Here is a 17,690-nt window from a genome sequence, read left to right as displayed (position 1 = left end):
GTGATTTTTTCTCAAAGATCATTTTGCGCTTCTTCAGATTTATGACTCCATTAATATTAGTGGCCTAGTCTATTCCTAGTAGCGTGGGATAGGGATTACTGTCATTGACAATCTCTATCACTTCAAAATCCGCATGCGCGCTTGCACCTTCAATATCTATTGTTACGCCTTGCAATCTTCCCATGGGCAAGATCTTCTGTTGATTTACCATTTGTAACTAAATAGGAGACCACTGTAGCGTGGGTTTGCCCATGAGTTCCCATGTTTGTTTTAGTAGTACATTCGCGTCCGATCCTAGATCCAGGATTACTTGATCCATTTCATATTCGCCAATTTGCACAGTCAACCTCATTTCCCTTCCTATGCATAATGCATGCTTTCCAAGTTTCCAAACCACGCGCGGTTCTCTTGACCCTGCGCACCTAGTGATAAGTTACTGTAGTCCTTTTACTGCCTTGCTGTTGCATAGCAGTTTCATGCATGTCTCTAGAAAGGTAGTGAGCATTGAAGGATCCATTCCTAGTTCTAATTGATCCTTACTACCTGAAGTGGAGGCCTCTGTGAAGCTCTTCTTAGCTTCCATGAATGTCTCCACGCATTCTAAATCAAATTCAAGTTCTTAGTAGGAGCCTTGCGAACCCACACACTTTCTTCTGGCTGCTTACCTTTATCATCGCTAGTGGTCATACCGCTCCTGAGCATCATGTTTACATTCAGGTCTTCTTCGCGTAGTTCAGACCTCATCATTTGCAAATTCTGAGTCAGAGGGGGCCTAAGTACCCCTTTTTCGCACAATCTCGCTATCAGTGTAAGGCAGTGTTCTGCCTCATGATTAAGCTAAGTACAGTACAAACATGATGTCCTTGTCGAGATTGTACAATTGCAGGCATAGTGCCCTGGCCCTCTGCAATTATAACAAATTAACTGTCTACGACACCTTCTTGGTCCGATTCCACCTCGAGCTCGATCACGCCCCTGAAATCCAATGTGTGCCATTCCTGCATTCAGGTTAAGGGCTCGCGTTTCGGTTTGAACCCTGTAGGCAGGAGTCTGATCCATCATTAGTTCATAGCGTCTGGAGGTCCGCTCATCATGGCCTACCAACCTGCAGAAGTTACAAAACAATTGTTTGGACGTCTTCGTATATTTCTGCAATAGATGAAAATTATTCGTAGTGCGTTTTCCTCTTATCTGACAGATCATGCACCATAATGAAGGCGTCACGCTCGGCCCTGCCTGTGCCTCAGGTCTTAATGGCATCGGCCCTCCTCCTACCAAGTAGTTCGCGAACACTGGATAGTGGTCCTTGTCATGCCCCTGGCCTTTACATTTTATGCACCATACCTCCTCGCACACCTCCAGGCGAGGTGTCCTGTCCTATTTTAAACTTTGCATTTCCAGACATAGATTTTGTAGTTGCGCATGGATTTGTTGGACTCCCAGACCAGGGTCTTGTATAGGCGTTTCATGCAATCTCATTGCCATTTCTAAAGCTTCAGACTGGGTGGAAAGTTTTTGTTGTGACAATGCCGTCCTTAAGTGTGGTGTCAGTGATGCTGCAAACCATGCACAGTGCTATCCATCCGTCAACGTCATGTTCGCTTCACGAATCATACCCTTCAGTATTTGGTCCAGATCCCAAGGCGTCTCGCCCAGGAGCATCGTGATCTCCTTAAACCCGATGATTGATTTTGTTTCCGACTTTGGCATGGTAAATTCCTTGTTCAGCACAGCTTGGATCTCTGTGATTCCTGCGCTTGGATGGTCAATAGAATGCTTGATGTACCATGTTAATGCGTGATCCTGCAACGCACTTACCAACGTAGCCTTCCTGATATTGTCATCCGCGACGCCTTGTGCTTCCCATATTGCTCTCACCACGAACTAGAATTAGTCCAAATCTTCATTCCCTACTCCTCTAAATATCGTAGTTTGATCGCACTCGCCATACTAAATTATGGTGGTGGCAGAGGTGGGGTGGGTTGGGATGTAGGTGAGGAGGGTGCAACAGGTGGCGGTGTAGGTGGAGGTGGTAAACGTGGAATGCGCTGCCTTATTAGACTGACCGTGCTTCTCAGAGAAACTTTTGTGAGCTTTTCCTCACTTTCCCGCGGGGGGAAATTAAGGGACTGGTTTCTAATTCTTCACTACTTCCACTTTTGTAGATCTTCCCACTTCGCGTAGTCCCAAACATTAATTTATTCACATAACCCGCTTTTCACACAATAGCATCTTAATCCAAGTGTTCGAAGATTTAATATACTTACCTTGCGGTCCCTTGAGGAAACGTCGCTCTGCTTCACTCTAGCTGACGGTCGTATCTACCGCGAACTCAGTGATAAATCCTCTTATAATTTGATCGAGCCAATGGTCCACAGCTCATGCGATCTTATCTCCTAATGTTTCTAGTCTACGCACTAATTTTGGATTCCACCCGATTGGTTTGTCGAGCCTACACCTTCCCTGACTGTCTGCTAGCTTCGCAATCCACTCATACAGCTCAGAAGGAAAGGATACAAAGAAAATTTCGTGGAATTCTGTATACAAGTAGCGCTCCAGCCACTGTTCCTTATATACTCACGGATTTTTGTTTTCCTCCGTCGCGAACTCGTGAATCTTTGTGTCCAACCACTCTTCAATTTATTTCTTTGTTGGATTCCAATGGCATGACATCAAACATCCCTTATGCAGATCCCGGTCCCGGCAATGGAACCATTTGTTGGCTTGTATGGGCCTGACTCAAGTTCAGAGGTGATTCATCCAAGCAAATCCCAATATTACTGGCCCTTTCGGCAACTATCCACGGGGCGCGACCTGAGGTCTCACCCGAAGTAGTATGGGAGGGTGCTAGAACCCGGTTTCTGCACCCTGGGGATGTCTGATGAGCTTCCAAAGGTCCGCGATTTGACCTTGCGCACATCGCTACGCACACCGGTTAGTCCCTCACAACCTGTGATGATGTTTCCACGAAACCCTACTTGGGGCACAACCCATATTATACCCATGTTCCTTGTTATTTAATCTGTTATTACCCGATTACTCAATTTATTTGTGTAAGACTAGTGATAATTAATAGTACATCCAACAATAATATAAGTGCACGCGATAAACAAAATAGTATAAATGTAAAGAAGGAAATACACAAGCAGATGCATAGAAATTGGAATTAACTTCTCTTTATTATTCTTCATTCCAGATTACAGAATCGACACCGCCCTACGCACTCACCTGCAGGGGTCTGCACACTTAGTTGTGGACTCTACTAGGCCTCTGTGCACTCAACTGCAGAGCCTCTTCCTACCACTACAACCCAATACACTTAGACTCTTACTCTATGCTCGAACCATGCGTAATCATCTATCTCTCCAATATGCTTCGCTATCTTTACAACTTAGAGCCTCACTCTATTTATACAATCCCACAGTCCGCAGACCTTGGGTAGGCCGACATGACATTACGTTACTTTACAATACTTAGGGTGGAAAACCCTATCACTCAACCTATACTTTGCGCTCCGCAACCGTAATTCGCGGAGTCTTTACAATACATTTGACCAAAACTTGGGCTTTGAGCCCCAAAACATATTGTGGGGGGATTGCATGCCCAACAACTTTCTTTAGGCAATCAAAGTCTTCCTTGACCCAACCTAAATATTATTCACAGAGTTCGATCCTTCCACTTGTCTTTACCAGATCAGGAATTGAGCTCTTGGGCAACACACAACCTCAACCCATTTCTCCATTCTTGTTTTTCCACAAAAAACACCAACCCCCCCTTTTCCCTTATTCCTTTCTTTAAAGAAAATCCCTTGGAATAAGGAGTAACTATTTCCTCCAACTATCTTGGGAGTTAGGAACTCTTGTGGTCCTCCATCAGTTTTCCTTTCCTCAGATAACACATATTTTGGTAAATCCTAATCATTTCTTTTAAATAAGAATTAAAAGTATTTCCTAACTCAATTAGGTCTTTAACTAACAAAACAACCTATCAACCTCCATAAGAGGTAATTGCTTAACAATTAAACATGTTTGTAAAAGAGACAAATAAAACTAAGGTAATTGGGGGTGTTACAGTTGGTGTCCTCAAACAACCCAACAAGATATGCCTCTACGGCTTCCTACAATGCTGCCACTGCTGATGACTGGAATCTTAAGTCTGTCTTGAAATCCTAGGCGAACTCCCTTAAAAACCTTTCGAATGACAACTTTCTTATGAGAAGCTTGGTGCTCTTTTGGTACTTACGAATTTCCCTAAGAGAAACAGTGTCGGTCAAGAATCTGTGAGGCTTCCTAACTCCTCCCGTCGCTAGTGCAGACTTCCTAGCCGCCTTCATCGCCAACTGCTTTCAAGGTGCCTTGCCACGAGTTGATTTACAGGCAATCTACTTTGTTCAGGCCATATCTTCAACCTCTCTCTTTACTTATTTTCATATTCGAAAAATAGCCAAGAGCTATGCTCACTCGATTGAAAAGCGGGTTTGTAGTGTACCTTTAGAAGCAGATATGGACGGAGACATACCTTATCTAAAGAAGGAAGAAGATCGTCGAGCACCAAGAATCTGACAGACACTTGGCCCATCAAATCATGGAAAATAACGACACATCGGACGCTCGGTGATTTGAGCCCACATAGTCAAAAAGCGTTGGATGAAGAAAACAAAAGGAGCTTGTTTGAATGGCTAGATCCGCGCAACCAAACCCATTATAAAAACACCTTCTCTATAGATATCTCTTTCTATTATAATCAACATTATTTTTTTAATATTTTCCTATTATTGAAAAGAAACACTTGTTAACTAAAGTTTTAGCATCAACAATAACACATTTCCTTCCAATAAACTGTAAAATGTGCCTTTTGACATTGAAAATTGCCAATAATTATTGTAGATAGATACCATCATTATTATTATGCTTCCAATTATTTTTTTCCTCAAATGTGATCATTGACTTTCATGTTTTGGAGGGTGATTTACTCTTTACACATTATTTTTTTTTGGTAAATATTTGAATATTGTTTGAACATAACAATACTACAAAATTACTTTTTTGGATAGTTTTAAAATAAATTCATAAAATAGCTAAATACATTTGTTATATAATTTTTATAACATTTAAAAATACAATTTAAATTTCAAAAATTTACATATTATTTTTTTCATTTTAAAATAATTTTACACTTATTTTTTCAAATTATGTTAAATCTATAAATTTATAGTTAAAATATATTTAATTATGTAAAATATTCGATATCATTTTTTGGAATTCAAATGGGTTAAGTAAGTCATTCATTTATGACCATTTCCATGAGAAATAGTCGTAACTAACTAATTTCTCATGATTTTTGAATAGTCTACTTAACACTCATTACATAAGATGATTAATTAACCTATATAAATTAATCTTAATTACCCTATATTTAAGGTATATTACCCCATATTTAAGTTATAATAAGAGAATATTTAAGTTATAATAAGAGAATACATGTTGCACACACAAACGGAATCTACCTCATATCATAGAGCAAATGGATACAATATGATGCACACAGACGAAATGGATCTCATATCGTGCAATTACTTGAGACCACAACAGTTACAGATTCACTGTTCCCAAAAAGGGGAAAATAAAAGATAACAGTTCACCATAACTGCTATTGTTTCACAAAATATAGCAGAAGACTCCTCCGCATGCATGGCTCACTGCTTCCAAAAGAGAGCAGACACGTGATGGTTGAAAAGTAAGACCAAATTAAGAGTATTTGTCAAAAGCATAAACCTCATAGCGCAAGCTACAGCTTCCGAAGAATACTTGAACTCCTGCCCTCTCGGGGCAGCAACTGAACATATCTTCCAGCCCTCTGGACAGACACGCTGCACAGTCATGGGCAGACATGTCCCTCCAGCACATCTCCATCCCATAAATCGTCGACGAATTTCTTGGCGAGAAATTCACAGTTGTCGTTCCCACAGCGAAGTTGTAACTGCTGGATGTAACTTTCGCAGACAGATCGACCATCAGATTCCGGACAGCGACCCTGAATCTAGGATCGCCAACGTTCTTGTCACTGATGAGACGATACCACAAGTTGGTGTCCAGTTTGGACAAGAAATCATAATTTTCGTAACGGAGGAAGCAATCCTCGAGCTGGACCCGAGCGCCCAGAGCATTTGGACACTCCCGGCGAATGGAATAGAGGGAATACAGAGCGCAGGCATGGCAGTTCCGCAGAGACAAATCAGCTCTGCACTGGAGGCGCCCAAACACTTGGCTGGTCCCGGCGCCGTAGGCGGAAGCGTTAAAAGCCGTGAACAATGCGTTTCGAATTAGTATGTAGAAGAGTTTTTCCAGGTTGCGCTCTAATGCAGAGCCATTTGCATACTTTTCCACGTTGCAAGCTGAGTAGACGATGAGCTCGTTCGACGATTCTTCACTGGTGGTCGATGCAATATTGCATTCGACGTTGCAACTTGTGAAAAGCAGTAATGTGAGGTTGAGAATTAAAAGTGCCCCACAATTGAAGGGCGCTTTTCTTGAGCGAGGAACATGATGCATACTGGCAGTGGAGCGAACGCCTCTGTATTTGTTAATTCTCCTCGAGCTAATTGCAGTATTTATAAAAAGAAAACGAGAGAGTTAGTGCTCGTGATGGCGATACTAAAACTTTTCCAAAGTCAAATTTGGATTATAGCTTCCACTAAATTGTGGCAATCATTTCGGAGGACGTGGCTGCCACTGAAGTGTGAATTGTGGTTCACAATAAACTCTCCGTTATCTGAGTGAAAGTGGGTTTGAGTGAGTGATATGACACATCATTGCACGATTGAGTAAATGGGAGATTGGGCCTGGCTGTATGGGTTGCAGTTTTACTAGATCTTTTGGAATTTTAGGTGGGTTTATTCTAAAATGTCTACGTCGATCCATATAAAGGAGGACAATGAAAGGATTTCAGGAAGTGTATTCCACTATGTGCGGCAATGGGTTGCTTGTTGCCGAAGGTAATGTTTTCTCATTAAATATAATTATTATCTCTTATTAAAAAAAATTGTATTATTTTTTTTACTTTGGTCTACTAACTTTAAAATATTTTTTGTTCTTAGGTAGAAAATAGTTTATTTAAGTTTTATATTATTATTTTTTAAATATAAAAATCATACTTAAAATGAAAATATTTGTTTTTTTTTAATTATTTTATTTCTTTAAAGTTATAGATTCGATGTTTTTGTGATTCATTATATAATGGTTAAAATTTTCAGAAAAAACCTGAATCTAGTTTCTTCTTCAGGGCTATGATGAGGAGCAAGATCCAAAGACTATTAATAATAATCCTAGAGATGCAAGAAAAAGATAAAAAAGAATAATATATTCAATAGTATTTTTGACGTTTTATTTTAAATTAATTTATTTCATCTTATGTAATAATTATTTATAATTTATTCCAAATAGTATACAATTTTTAAATTAATATTTTATAATATTATTTTATAATTTGTTTACAATTCATATTGTTTTATAATTCATCATAATTATAATATTATTATATGACATTCATAATTTCTATTATTTTTATCTTATATTCTATAAATAAATTATTTTAATTTTAATTGATTGAAAAATTATAATAGTCTAAGAAAAAAAATTAATACAAAATATTATTAATAAAAATTTAATAAATAAAATACAATATAATAATAATAATAATAATAATATCACCATTTACTTATATACCTATATGTGATATTTTTAAATGAGGAACCTGATATATTTTTTTATTAACCAAAATTATACAATTTATATGTGTCTTCTAAAAAGATCATTAAGAAAATAAAATAAAAACAATACAATTAAAAGTCAAAGAACATGACACCACCAATCAAGATAGAGGAAGGAAAACAAGGGATTAAGAACAAAGAGAAGGTACCCACGAACTAAACTTCCATCCATCGTCCCTATCAAGAGTCTTACTCCTCTTTTCAATTTCAATGGTTTCTCTTAATTTCTGGTGATGGAAATGGTCAACCCTCGCGAGGACCTTAGAATCCTCTAAGCAAATATGGTGCTTCGTTAATTCAGCATGTTCTGCAAAAGCAGAGGAGCGGGTCCTATAGTGCCTAAGATTCTTTGTGTGCCCCTGAACCCTTTGTGAAATGGGACACCCTATCTCTCCAATGTAGGGGGTTCCACAAGAACAAGAAATTAAATAAACACCCTTCATGCATTTGGTATCAATGGGGTCTTTGAGAGATCTTAAAGAGCTACGAATGGTTTTCAATGGTCTAAAGCTGGAGCCAATTGATTGTTTCCTCAGAATCCTAGCAATATTGTGAGTTGTCCTTTGGATAAAGGGAAGCTAGACACTAGAGACTATCTTAACTTCTTTCTTAGTTCTAGGTCCTCGACTAGCTTTTAAAAAGGCTTGAAAACCTTGGAAATTATTATAACCATTCTTCTTGAAGAGATTTAAGAGATGGGTCTTCTCATCCATGAGATGTTCTTCATCAAAAACCCTTAGAGCCCTAGTAGCTAGAGTGCTGAGAACACCTAGTTTTTGGTCTGGAAAGTGATGAGATTTAGCATGAAGATATTGCTCACTGTGGGTATTCTTACGAAAAACTTGGTGGGAAAAGAAAAATTGTCTTTTTTAGAGATAAGAACATCAAGGAAGGGTAAGTTACCATTAACCTCACATTCCACGGTAAATTTAATGGAATCAGATTGATTATTAAGATGCTCCAAAAAGGAAGCCAATTTCTCCGGACCATGGAGCCATAAGTTGAAGGTATCATCTACAAATAGCCATAAGTTGAAGGTATCATCTACAAATATTTTCCAAATTTTTGGTTTAAATCGAGAAGAAGCCAAAGCTTTTTATTTTAAATCCTCCATAAAAAGGTTAGGAATTATAGGAGAAAGGGGGAACCCATCGCAACCCCACAAGTTTTCTCATAGGATTCGCCTTCGAAACTAAATAAGGCTGAGGTAAGGCAAATCTCTACAAGCCTAACAGTATCAGGATCTGAAAGCTGAGGTAAGGCAAATCTCTACAAGCCTAACAGTATCAGGATCTGAAATGTGATTGATGACATCCGCCGCCTCTTTAATAGGGATGTTAGTGTAAAAAGAAACAATACGAAAACTAACCATAAAATCTTCAGGCTCAAACCTAACATCCTTCAACTCATTTACAGAAGAGAAGAGTCCTTAACAAAAGAACTAGACTTACTTACTAGAGGCTTAAGCTTCCGAGCCAAATATTTAGCAAGGAGATACGTAGGGCCACCTATGGTATTAACGATAGGTCTAAGAGGGCCCTTCCTTGTGAAACTTAGGTTACTTTCTATAAACTTGTGACTTAAAGAACTTAAAAAAAATATCTAAATATTTTATTCATGATTGAGTGACTCAAATATTTTTACATCTTTTTCATATTTAATTGTATATCAACAAATAACAAAAAAAAATATGGAATTAAAATTATTGATGTTTTTTATTTCTCTTAATTAAAATTAATTTTTACTATTTTAAAAATATTTTATTTTTATTTTAAAAAATTTATTTTGAAAATAATTATTTTTATTTAAAAAATAAATAAATAAATAAATAAAATTTAACTATACATCTCCCCCTAAAAGCCACCCAGCTGATTATTATGGACATGTAGTTATTTTTTTATTATCAACCACCAAGCTGATTATTATGGACATGTAGCTATTTTTTTATTATCAAAAATTCATTTTTCTCCAAGTGCCATTATTGAATTTCCTTTTTCGAGGGTGATTTACTCTTTTCTGAACAGGGCAACCATCACACATTATTTACCATTTTTGCAAATATTGAAATATTGTTTGAACATAACAGTGCGTGAGAATTAAGACTTCGGGATAGTTTTCTGTATGAATTACATAAATTTATTATGTAAAATATTATTAATTTGATCTTAATTAACCTGTATTCACGTTGTGTTAAGCGCAAACATGGTGCACGCAGACGGAATCCACCTCACATCATAGAGCAAATCGAGCCAATATGATGCACGCAGGCGAATATTATGCAGTAATTACTTGAGATCGCACCAGTTACCGATTCACTATTAACAAAAATAAAAATAAAAAATAATAACAGTTCACCATAACTGCTGTTATTCAAAGTTCAAACACAGCAGATGATTTGTAGATACTACTGTTTCACTAAAGATAGAAGAAAACTCGTGATCTGCATACATTGGTCACTGCTTCCAAAAGGGAGCATTCACAACGGAGTACACATAATCGTCGAAATGTAACACCAAATTAAGAGTGTGTCAAAAGCATAAACCTCATACCGCAAACTGCAGCTTCCGAAGAATAATTGAACTGCGGGCAGCAACTGAACATATCTTCCAGCCCTCTGGAGAGACACGCCGCACAGTCATTGGGAGACATGTCTCTCCACCACCACCTTCAGCCCATAAATCGTAGACGAATTTCTTGGCAAGAAATTCACAGTTGTCGTTCCTACTGCGAAGTCCTAATTGCTGAATGTAAGTCTCGCAGATTCCGAACAGCGACCCTGAATCTAGAATCGCCAACGTTATTGTCACTGATAGAGACGGAAGCACAAGTTTGTGTCCAATTTGGATATGAAATTAATAGTGCCCCAGAATTGAAGGGCGTTTTTTCTTGAGCGGGGAACATGAAGTATACTGGCAGCGCAGCAAACGCCTCTGTATTAATTAATCCTCCTCGAGCTACTTGCAGTATTTATAAAAAGGAAAGCACAGAGTTAGTGCTCGTGACGAGTCTGACGACGATCCTGCAATTTTCCAACGTCCAGTTTGGATTATAGCTTCCACTAAATTGTGGCAATCATTTCGGAGGACGTGGCTGCCACTGAATTGTGAATTGTGTGATTCACAGTAAACTCTTCGTTATCTGCGTTAAAGTGGGTTTGAGTGAGTGATATGACACAGCATAGCACAATTAAGTAAACAGAAGATTGGGCCTCCGAGTGTGGGTTTTGCAGTTTTACTAGTTTGTTTGGAATTTCGGTGGGGATCCGTACAAAGAAGACATTGAAAGGCTCAGGAAGGAAACAAAATTATTTATTCTACTATGTGCGTGTGGGTCTATACAAGAGCAAAAACAGTGGTTCGACAGTAAGGAAAAACTGCAATTGGTTGCTTTGTTGCACAAAATAATTTGTCACCGCTGTCTTCTTCATGCAACCCACAACCAGGCCTACAAACTTCTAGATCTAGAGTTATAATAAGAGATTAGTGAGTGATGGGTTGGCTATAATGCATAATTAGGCATCGAAATTATGTATGACTTGTTTTCATCAAGTTTTAGGATTAGAACTTGTATTTTATTTCCTTCTATATTTATATAAAGAGAAGCCGCATTGGAGCATTTGGGCATTTAAGAAAATTATAGCTGTGTGTTGTTAGAGAGCCACCATTAAAAGACTCTACCTGCCATATTGATAGAATGGAGTGTTGGGGCATTCATATAAAACCTTTTACCTGAGATAAGTCATCCTAGCCGTCATCCTAGCCTTCCTATCTAGAGGAGAATATTACTATTTCCACTAAGTGAAAGAGGATTAATGAGGAGACTCGGGAGTTTAAAGTTAGGAAACTTGCAACAGTTTCAAGATATTAAAAGATATCAATTTTGTTGTATTTTCTTACATTTATAATATGGATATATAATATTTGTCATCTCTAATGTTTGTAATTCATAATTGTTTATGTTCAAATATTAGTATATTTAATTTCCTTAAGAAATTAGTTTAGATTTATGTGAGCAATTTTCTCTTTATGTCAAATAAGATTAAGAGAGGTACGTTTTTCTCTTTTTGTGTAGATGAAGGATTGCAATAGCTAGGAGTTTGATGCAGGAGCAACTAGACTTAGCGAGCAATGTGAATGTATTTTCACATGTTGTGGCTAACATGACATGAATTTCATTGACCTGAGTGATCAAAATCAGTTTTAGTAGAGAGGGTTGGATCTCTCGAATGGATCTTTACTTCAATTATTGTAATAATTAAATCATTGTATTATTTTTAGAATAGGAGATAAGTGTTAGAATAGGTGTGTCTCAGAGCTTGAGAATAGGAATTTAATTGTTAAATTGATAAAAATAGAGATTGAGTTGTTAATGCAGTTAGGATAGGATTTGATTCATAAAAGAGAAAAAAAATATGTAATGACAGGGATCAGATGGAATAGGAGAGTGAGTCAGCGAGAGAATGAGAGAGAGAGATAGGGTTTGAGAATGAAACAGAGGTCAGAGAAATGTTGTAATCGAGCGAGAGGGCCAAGGCTATAATTTCTATTTTATTGAATAAATTGATTAAGTGTGGCGTTGCATATTATTCTTGGTGTGAAATTCTCTTGAATCTGTGTATCGGAATTCTGGACCCTAATTAGGTATTATTTTCTGTTTATGCATTTTATTGATAAATCATAGTCGATTTGCATTAAGGGTTATTCTCAGCTTAAGCGCTAAACCTTTGTTAAAACGTATTTATTAAAAGCGCGTATTAAGCACGTGGGTAGTATTGCCAAGTGGTAAGCAGTATCTCGCGTGCTTCAGAAATGGTAAATGGTATTTCACAATTTCACACGAGAAACCTTAGCGGGTGACACGTAGCACAGGAAAACCAGAAATCTCGCGCGCTCTCGATCTGATAACGGTCGTGCTAGAATTCATGTGAGATTGCACGATATCTGTTGGATCTGGAGAAGCGAGATCAAGGGTGCAGATTGAAGCGCTCGGGAGTGGAAAAGTCAAAGTGGGACCGATGGTGTTTGGTCAGCTTAGCGAGACCCTCGGGAAGAAAGTACATGTACAAAACCGGACTAACGTGCAACTGATTGGTTTTCAAGTTAAATATTAGTCTAATTGTGGATTGCCACATAATTTGGTCAACCATCCACATCATTTGGTATCAGAGCTCAAGGATTAAGTCTGTTACAATAAACATGCCACCTAGGAGAGGAGCTGGCATAGGTCGGGGGAGACATGTAGCAAATGCAGTTTTGCTGGAAGAAATTCGAAACTTGCGTACAAGGATGGAGACAATTGAAACTTCTCAAAGGAGAGCACCTGATGAAGGAGATGTCAATGCTGCAGAAGAATCTTCCGAGGAAGAAGAAGAGGATGAAAGTGAAGTTGCCAAAGTTCTCAAGATATTGGCTAAAGCAAGTGGAAGACTAAAGGTGGAAATATCTTTGTATGACAGGAATCTCAATGTAGAAGAATTGATGGACTGGATTAGTTCATTGGACACGTATTTCGACTATGAGGAGGTTGATGACAAAAAGAAGGTTAAATTTACAGTTACTAGATTGAAGGGTCATGCAGCTATCTGGTGGGATGAACTACAAACATCCAGAGAGAGAAAAGGGAAGCCCAAGATCAAACAATGGGATAAAATGGTGGGTAGGTTGAAAGGTAAATTCATGCCAAAAGATTATGAATTAAGTCTTTTCAGGCAGTTACATAATTTGAGACAAAAGGGAATGACTGTCAAACAATATACATAAGAATTTTATAAGCTGAGCATTAGAGCAGGACATGCAGAGGATGATGTGGAAAAGGTAGCCAGATACATCAATGGCTCGAGATATGGCATACAGGATGAAATCAGTTTGTTGAGTCTGAAGACAATTGAAGATGCCTATCAAGCAGCTTTGAAGGCATATGAGAAGATGTTGAGGAAGCAAAATCAGAAGAATAGAGGGAAAAGTTCAGCAAGAGGTAGAGGAACTAACAAATCAAGATTTCAACATGCTCAGGGTGAAGCAAGAGGTTCAAGTAGTAGACCACCACAAAGAGGAGACTTTAGTAGAGGGAGATTTGCACCCAGAGGAAGAGGCTGAGGAAGAGAAATTCGGTGTTATACATGTGGAGAATGGGGACATGGATCATGGGATTGTCCTCATAATAAAGCAACAAATCAGCGGAATGTGAATGTGGCTGAGGCAAAGGAAGATAAACCTCAAATTGCAAATAAGGAAGAATCACCCGAAGTAGGAGAATCTTTGTTATTAAAAAGGGTATTGCTTAAAGCAGAGAAAGAGACAGGAGAACCAGCTCAGAGAAAGATTTTATTCAAAACTACATGCAAGTCTAAAGGAAAACACTGTAATGTGATAATTGACAGTGGAAGCAGTGATAACCTTGTTTCTACAGAAATGATGGACAAGTTGGGATTAGTGAAAATAGTACACCCTACTCCTTACAAAGTATCATGGCTACAAAAAGGACATCAGCTTATTGTGACAGAACAATGCAAGGTAGAGATCCAGATTGGTACTTATAAGGATGTGGTATTATGTGATGTAATGCCAATGGATGTATGCCATGTATTGTTGGGAAGACCTTGGCAGTTTGATTGGAAAGATATACATGATGGGAGAAGAAACACTTATACTTTAGAGAAGGATGGAAATAAACACACACTACTGCCATTGAAGGAGGAAGCTGACAAACAAGCGCTTGGAAACAATGTTATGCTGATAAGTGGGAAAGAATTGCTGCAAGAAGTCAAGAAGGATGAACAAATACGTTTTGTTGTCATAAGGAGACTTAAGGTAATTTTGACTCCCACAAACTTAGATGATTTATCTAAAGAAATCAAAACTTGGTTAAATGATTTTGTTGATATTATTGTGGATGAGTTACCAAATTCATTACCACTAGTCAGGAGTATTAGTCATCACATTTATCTAATACCTGGAGCAATTTTGCCAAATAAAGCAGCATACAGGTTAACTCCTCAAGAAAATGCAAAAGTTAGGAGACAAGTGCAAGAACTGATGGATAAGGGATTAATCAGAGAGATTCTTAGTCTATGTGTTGTACCAACAATACTTAGTCTAAAGAAAGGAGGTGAATGGCATATGTGTACTGATTCCAGAGCCATAAACAAGATTACTATCAGGTATTGATTTCCTTTACCATGCATGGATGATTTGATGGATTGTTTAAGTGGGTCAAAGTATTTTACTAAGATATATATGAAGAGTGGATACCATCAAATAAGGATTAGAGAAGGAGATGAATGGAAGACTGCTTTTAAAATAAACAGTGGGTTGTATGAGTGGTTAGTGATGCCTTTTGGACTCACTAATGCACCTAGCACATTCATGAGATTGATGAATGAAGTCTTGAAGGAATATGCAAGCAAGTTTGTCATTGTTTATCTTGATGATATTCTAGTTTTCAGTCCAAGAAAAGAGGAACATCTGGAGCATCTTACGTTGGTTCTAAGAACTCCGCAGAAAGAGAAACTGCTAATAAATCTAAAGAAATGTAGTTTTATGAAATAAGAATCAATCTATTTGGGGTTTGTAGTTTCTAAAGAAGGTTTGAAAATGGATCTAGAAAAATTCCAAGCAATTTGGAACTAGCCAACTCCAAGAAACATATTTTAGGTAAGAAGTTTTCATGGTCTTGCAAGTTTCTATAGAAAATTTATCAGAAGTTTTAGTCAGATTTGTGCACCAATTATTGAAACAATCAAAGAGACTAATCAACCATTCAAGTGGACAGAAACATCAAATTGAAATTTTAAGTTTCTAAAGAAGAAAATTACAGAAAAACCAGTTTTAGCTTTGCTTGATTTTGGAAAAGTTTTTCAAGTTGAAACTAATACTAGTGGAGTTGCAATTGGAGCAGTTTTAAGTCAAGAACAGAGACCAATACCATACTTTAGTGAGAAACTAAATGAAGCTAAGAAGAAATATTCCTCTTATGACAAAGAATTTTATTCTATTGTAAAAGCTTTAAAGAAATGGAGACATTATTTGCTATCAAAGGAGTTTGTATTGTATTCTGACAATCAGGCATTACAGTTCATAAACAACCAAAAAAAAATGAACCAGAAGCATACCAAGTGGGTAGAATTTTTGAAGAGTTTCACATTTGTGATAAAAAATACAAGTGGTAAGTTGAACAAAGTTGTTGATGCTCTAAGAAGGGTAAGTTTCATTGTGCAAGAATTAAGAGTTGGTGTTGTAGGATTTGAAGAAATGGTTGATATGTATAAAGATGATGCAGAATTTAAAGATATTTATGCAGTTGTACAAAATCCAGCAGTTCATAAGAGAAGACAGTGGTTAGATTATCTTATCCAAGGAGGTTTATTGTTTAAATGTAACAAACTGTGCATTCCCGAATGTTCTATGAGGGAAAACATAATCAAGGAGAAACACAGAGGAGGGTTATCTAGGCACTTTGGACAAGACAAAACCTTTGCTCAGGTAAATGATGTTTACTACTAGCCAAAGATGCAAACTGATGTTAAGAGATTTATTGAGAAGTGCAAGATATGTCAGCATGCTAAGGGAAGAAACCAAAACACAGGATTGTACTAGCCATTACCAATACCATACCGACCATGGGATGCAGCTAGTATGGATTTTGTTTTGGGATTACCTAGAACTCAAAGAGGAAATGATTCCATTTATGTTGTGCTAGATAGATTTTCAAAAATGGCACATTTCATTGCATGCAAAAATACTAGTGATGCAACACATATTGCTAATCTATTTTTCTCAGAAGATGTAAAGTTACATGGATTTCCTATAAGTATTGTGGCTGATAGGGATACAAAGTTTGTTGAGCATTTCTGGAGAACACTTTGGAAGAAACTAAGTGCCAACCTTAGTTTCAGTTCAGCATACCACCCTCAAACAGATGGACAGACCGAAGTGGTAAACAAAAGCTTGGGAAACATATTGAGAAGTTTAGTGTATAACAATCCTAAGTAGTGGGATTTAGCACTTGATCAAGCTGAGTTTGCTTATAATGATACTCCAAACTGAAGTACTGGGATGAGTCCATTTCAGATTGTTTTTGGAATGGATCCAAGAGGTGTGTATGAGCTCAGAAATTTGGGCAAACAGGAGAGAAGAAGTGCAAAGGCTGAAGAGTTTGTAGAGTAGATGCAGAGACTACATGAAGATGTCAAAGAGAGATTGCAGGAAAGTACTGGAAAATACAAACAGAGAGTTGATATGAAGAGGAGAGAAAAATAATTCCAAGTGGGCGACCTAGTGAGGGTGTACTTGAGGAAAGAAAGGTTTCCTGTTGGGACTTACAAAAAACTAAAGATGAAAAAGATAGGGCCATGCAGAGTTGTGAGAAAATTTTCAACCAATGCTTATGAAATTGAATTTCCAGAAGGGGTTGGAATATCACCTATCTTCAATGTGGTAGATTTGTATCCATACAAGAAGACAGAGTCAGAGCTACAGAATGAACCTGCAGAAGATGAAGTTCAGACTTTAAATTGGAAAGAACAAATGCCAAAGACAGTTAAGAAAGTGGTGGAAGTTGTTCTGGAGAGAAGAGTATCCAAAAGAACCATAGGACAGGTTTATTTTCAATATCTAGTCAAATGGAAGGGATAGTCAATGGAGGATGCCATTTGGGTAACAACAGTAGAATTACAGAAGTATGGAGTAAACCCTAAAAGATTGATGAATGATTATTTTCTTCCCTAGGAATCTGATGCAGGAGCATCCAGACTTAGCCAACAATGTGAATGTATGTTCACATGTTGTGGCTAACATGAGATGAATTTCATTGATCTGAGTGGTCAAAATCAGTTTTAGTAGAGAGGGTTGGATCTCTCGAATTGATCTTTACTTTAATTAATGTAATAATTAAATCATTGTATTATTTATAGAATAGGAGATAA

At 37.5% G+C, this 17,690-nt stretch overlaps 1 protein-coding gene across 1 annotated transcript; it reads right to left on the bottom strand.

Annotated features, from left to right (window-relative positions):
- Positions 1-5,491: 5,491 nt before the first annotated feature.
- LOC149157601 (cysteine-rich repeat secretory protein 38-like) lies at positions 5,492-6,570 on the bottom strand. Its single transcript, XM_089437647.1, has one exon. It carries the CDS (start codon positions 6,549-6,551, stop codon positions 5,748-5,750), a length of 804 nt encoding a protein of 267 aa, XP_089293773.1. The 5' UTR covers positions 6,552-6,570; the 3' UTR covers positions 5,492-5,747.
- Positions 6,571-17,690: the final 11,120 nt, after the last annotated feature.

The sequence above is a fragment of the Pinus tabuliformis genome, chromosome 5_2, assembly GCF_031772625.1.
Source record: "Pinus tabuliformis cultivar Carrire ecotype Pingquan chromosome 5_2, CPIR1, whole genome shotgun sequence".
NCBI classification, from domain to species: Eukaryota; Viridiplantae; Streptophyta; class Pinopsida; order Pinales; family Pinaceae; genus Pinus; species Pinus tabuliformis.
This window is presented reverse-complemented; position numbering and strand designations above follow the sequence as displayed.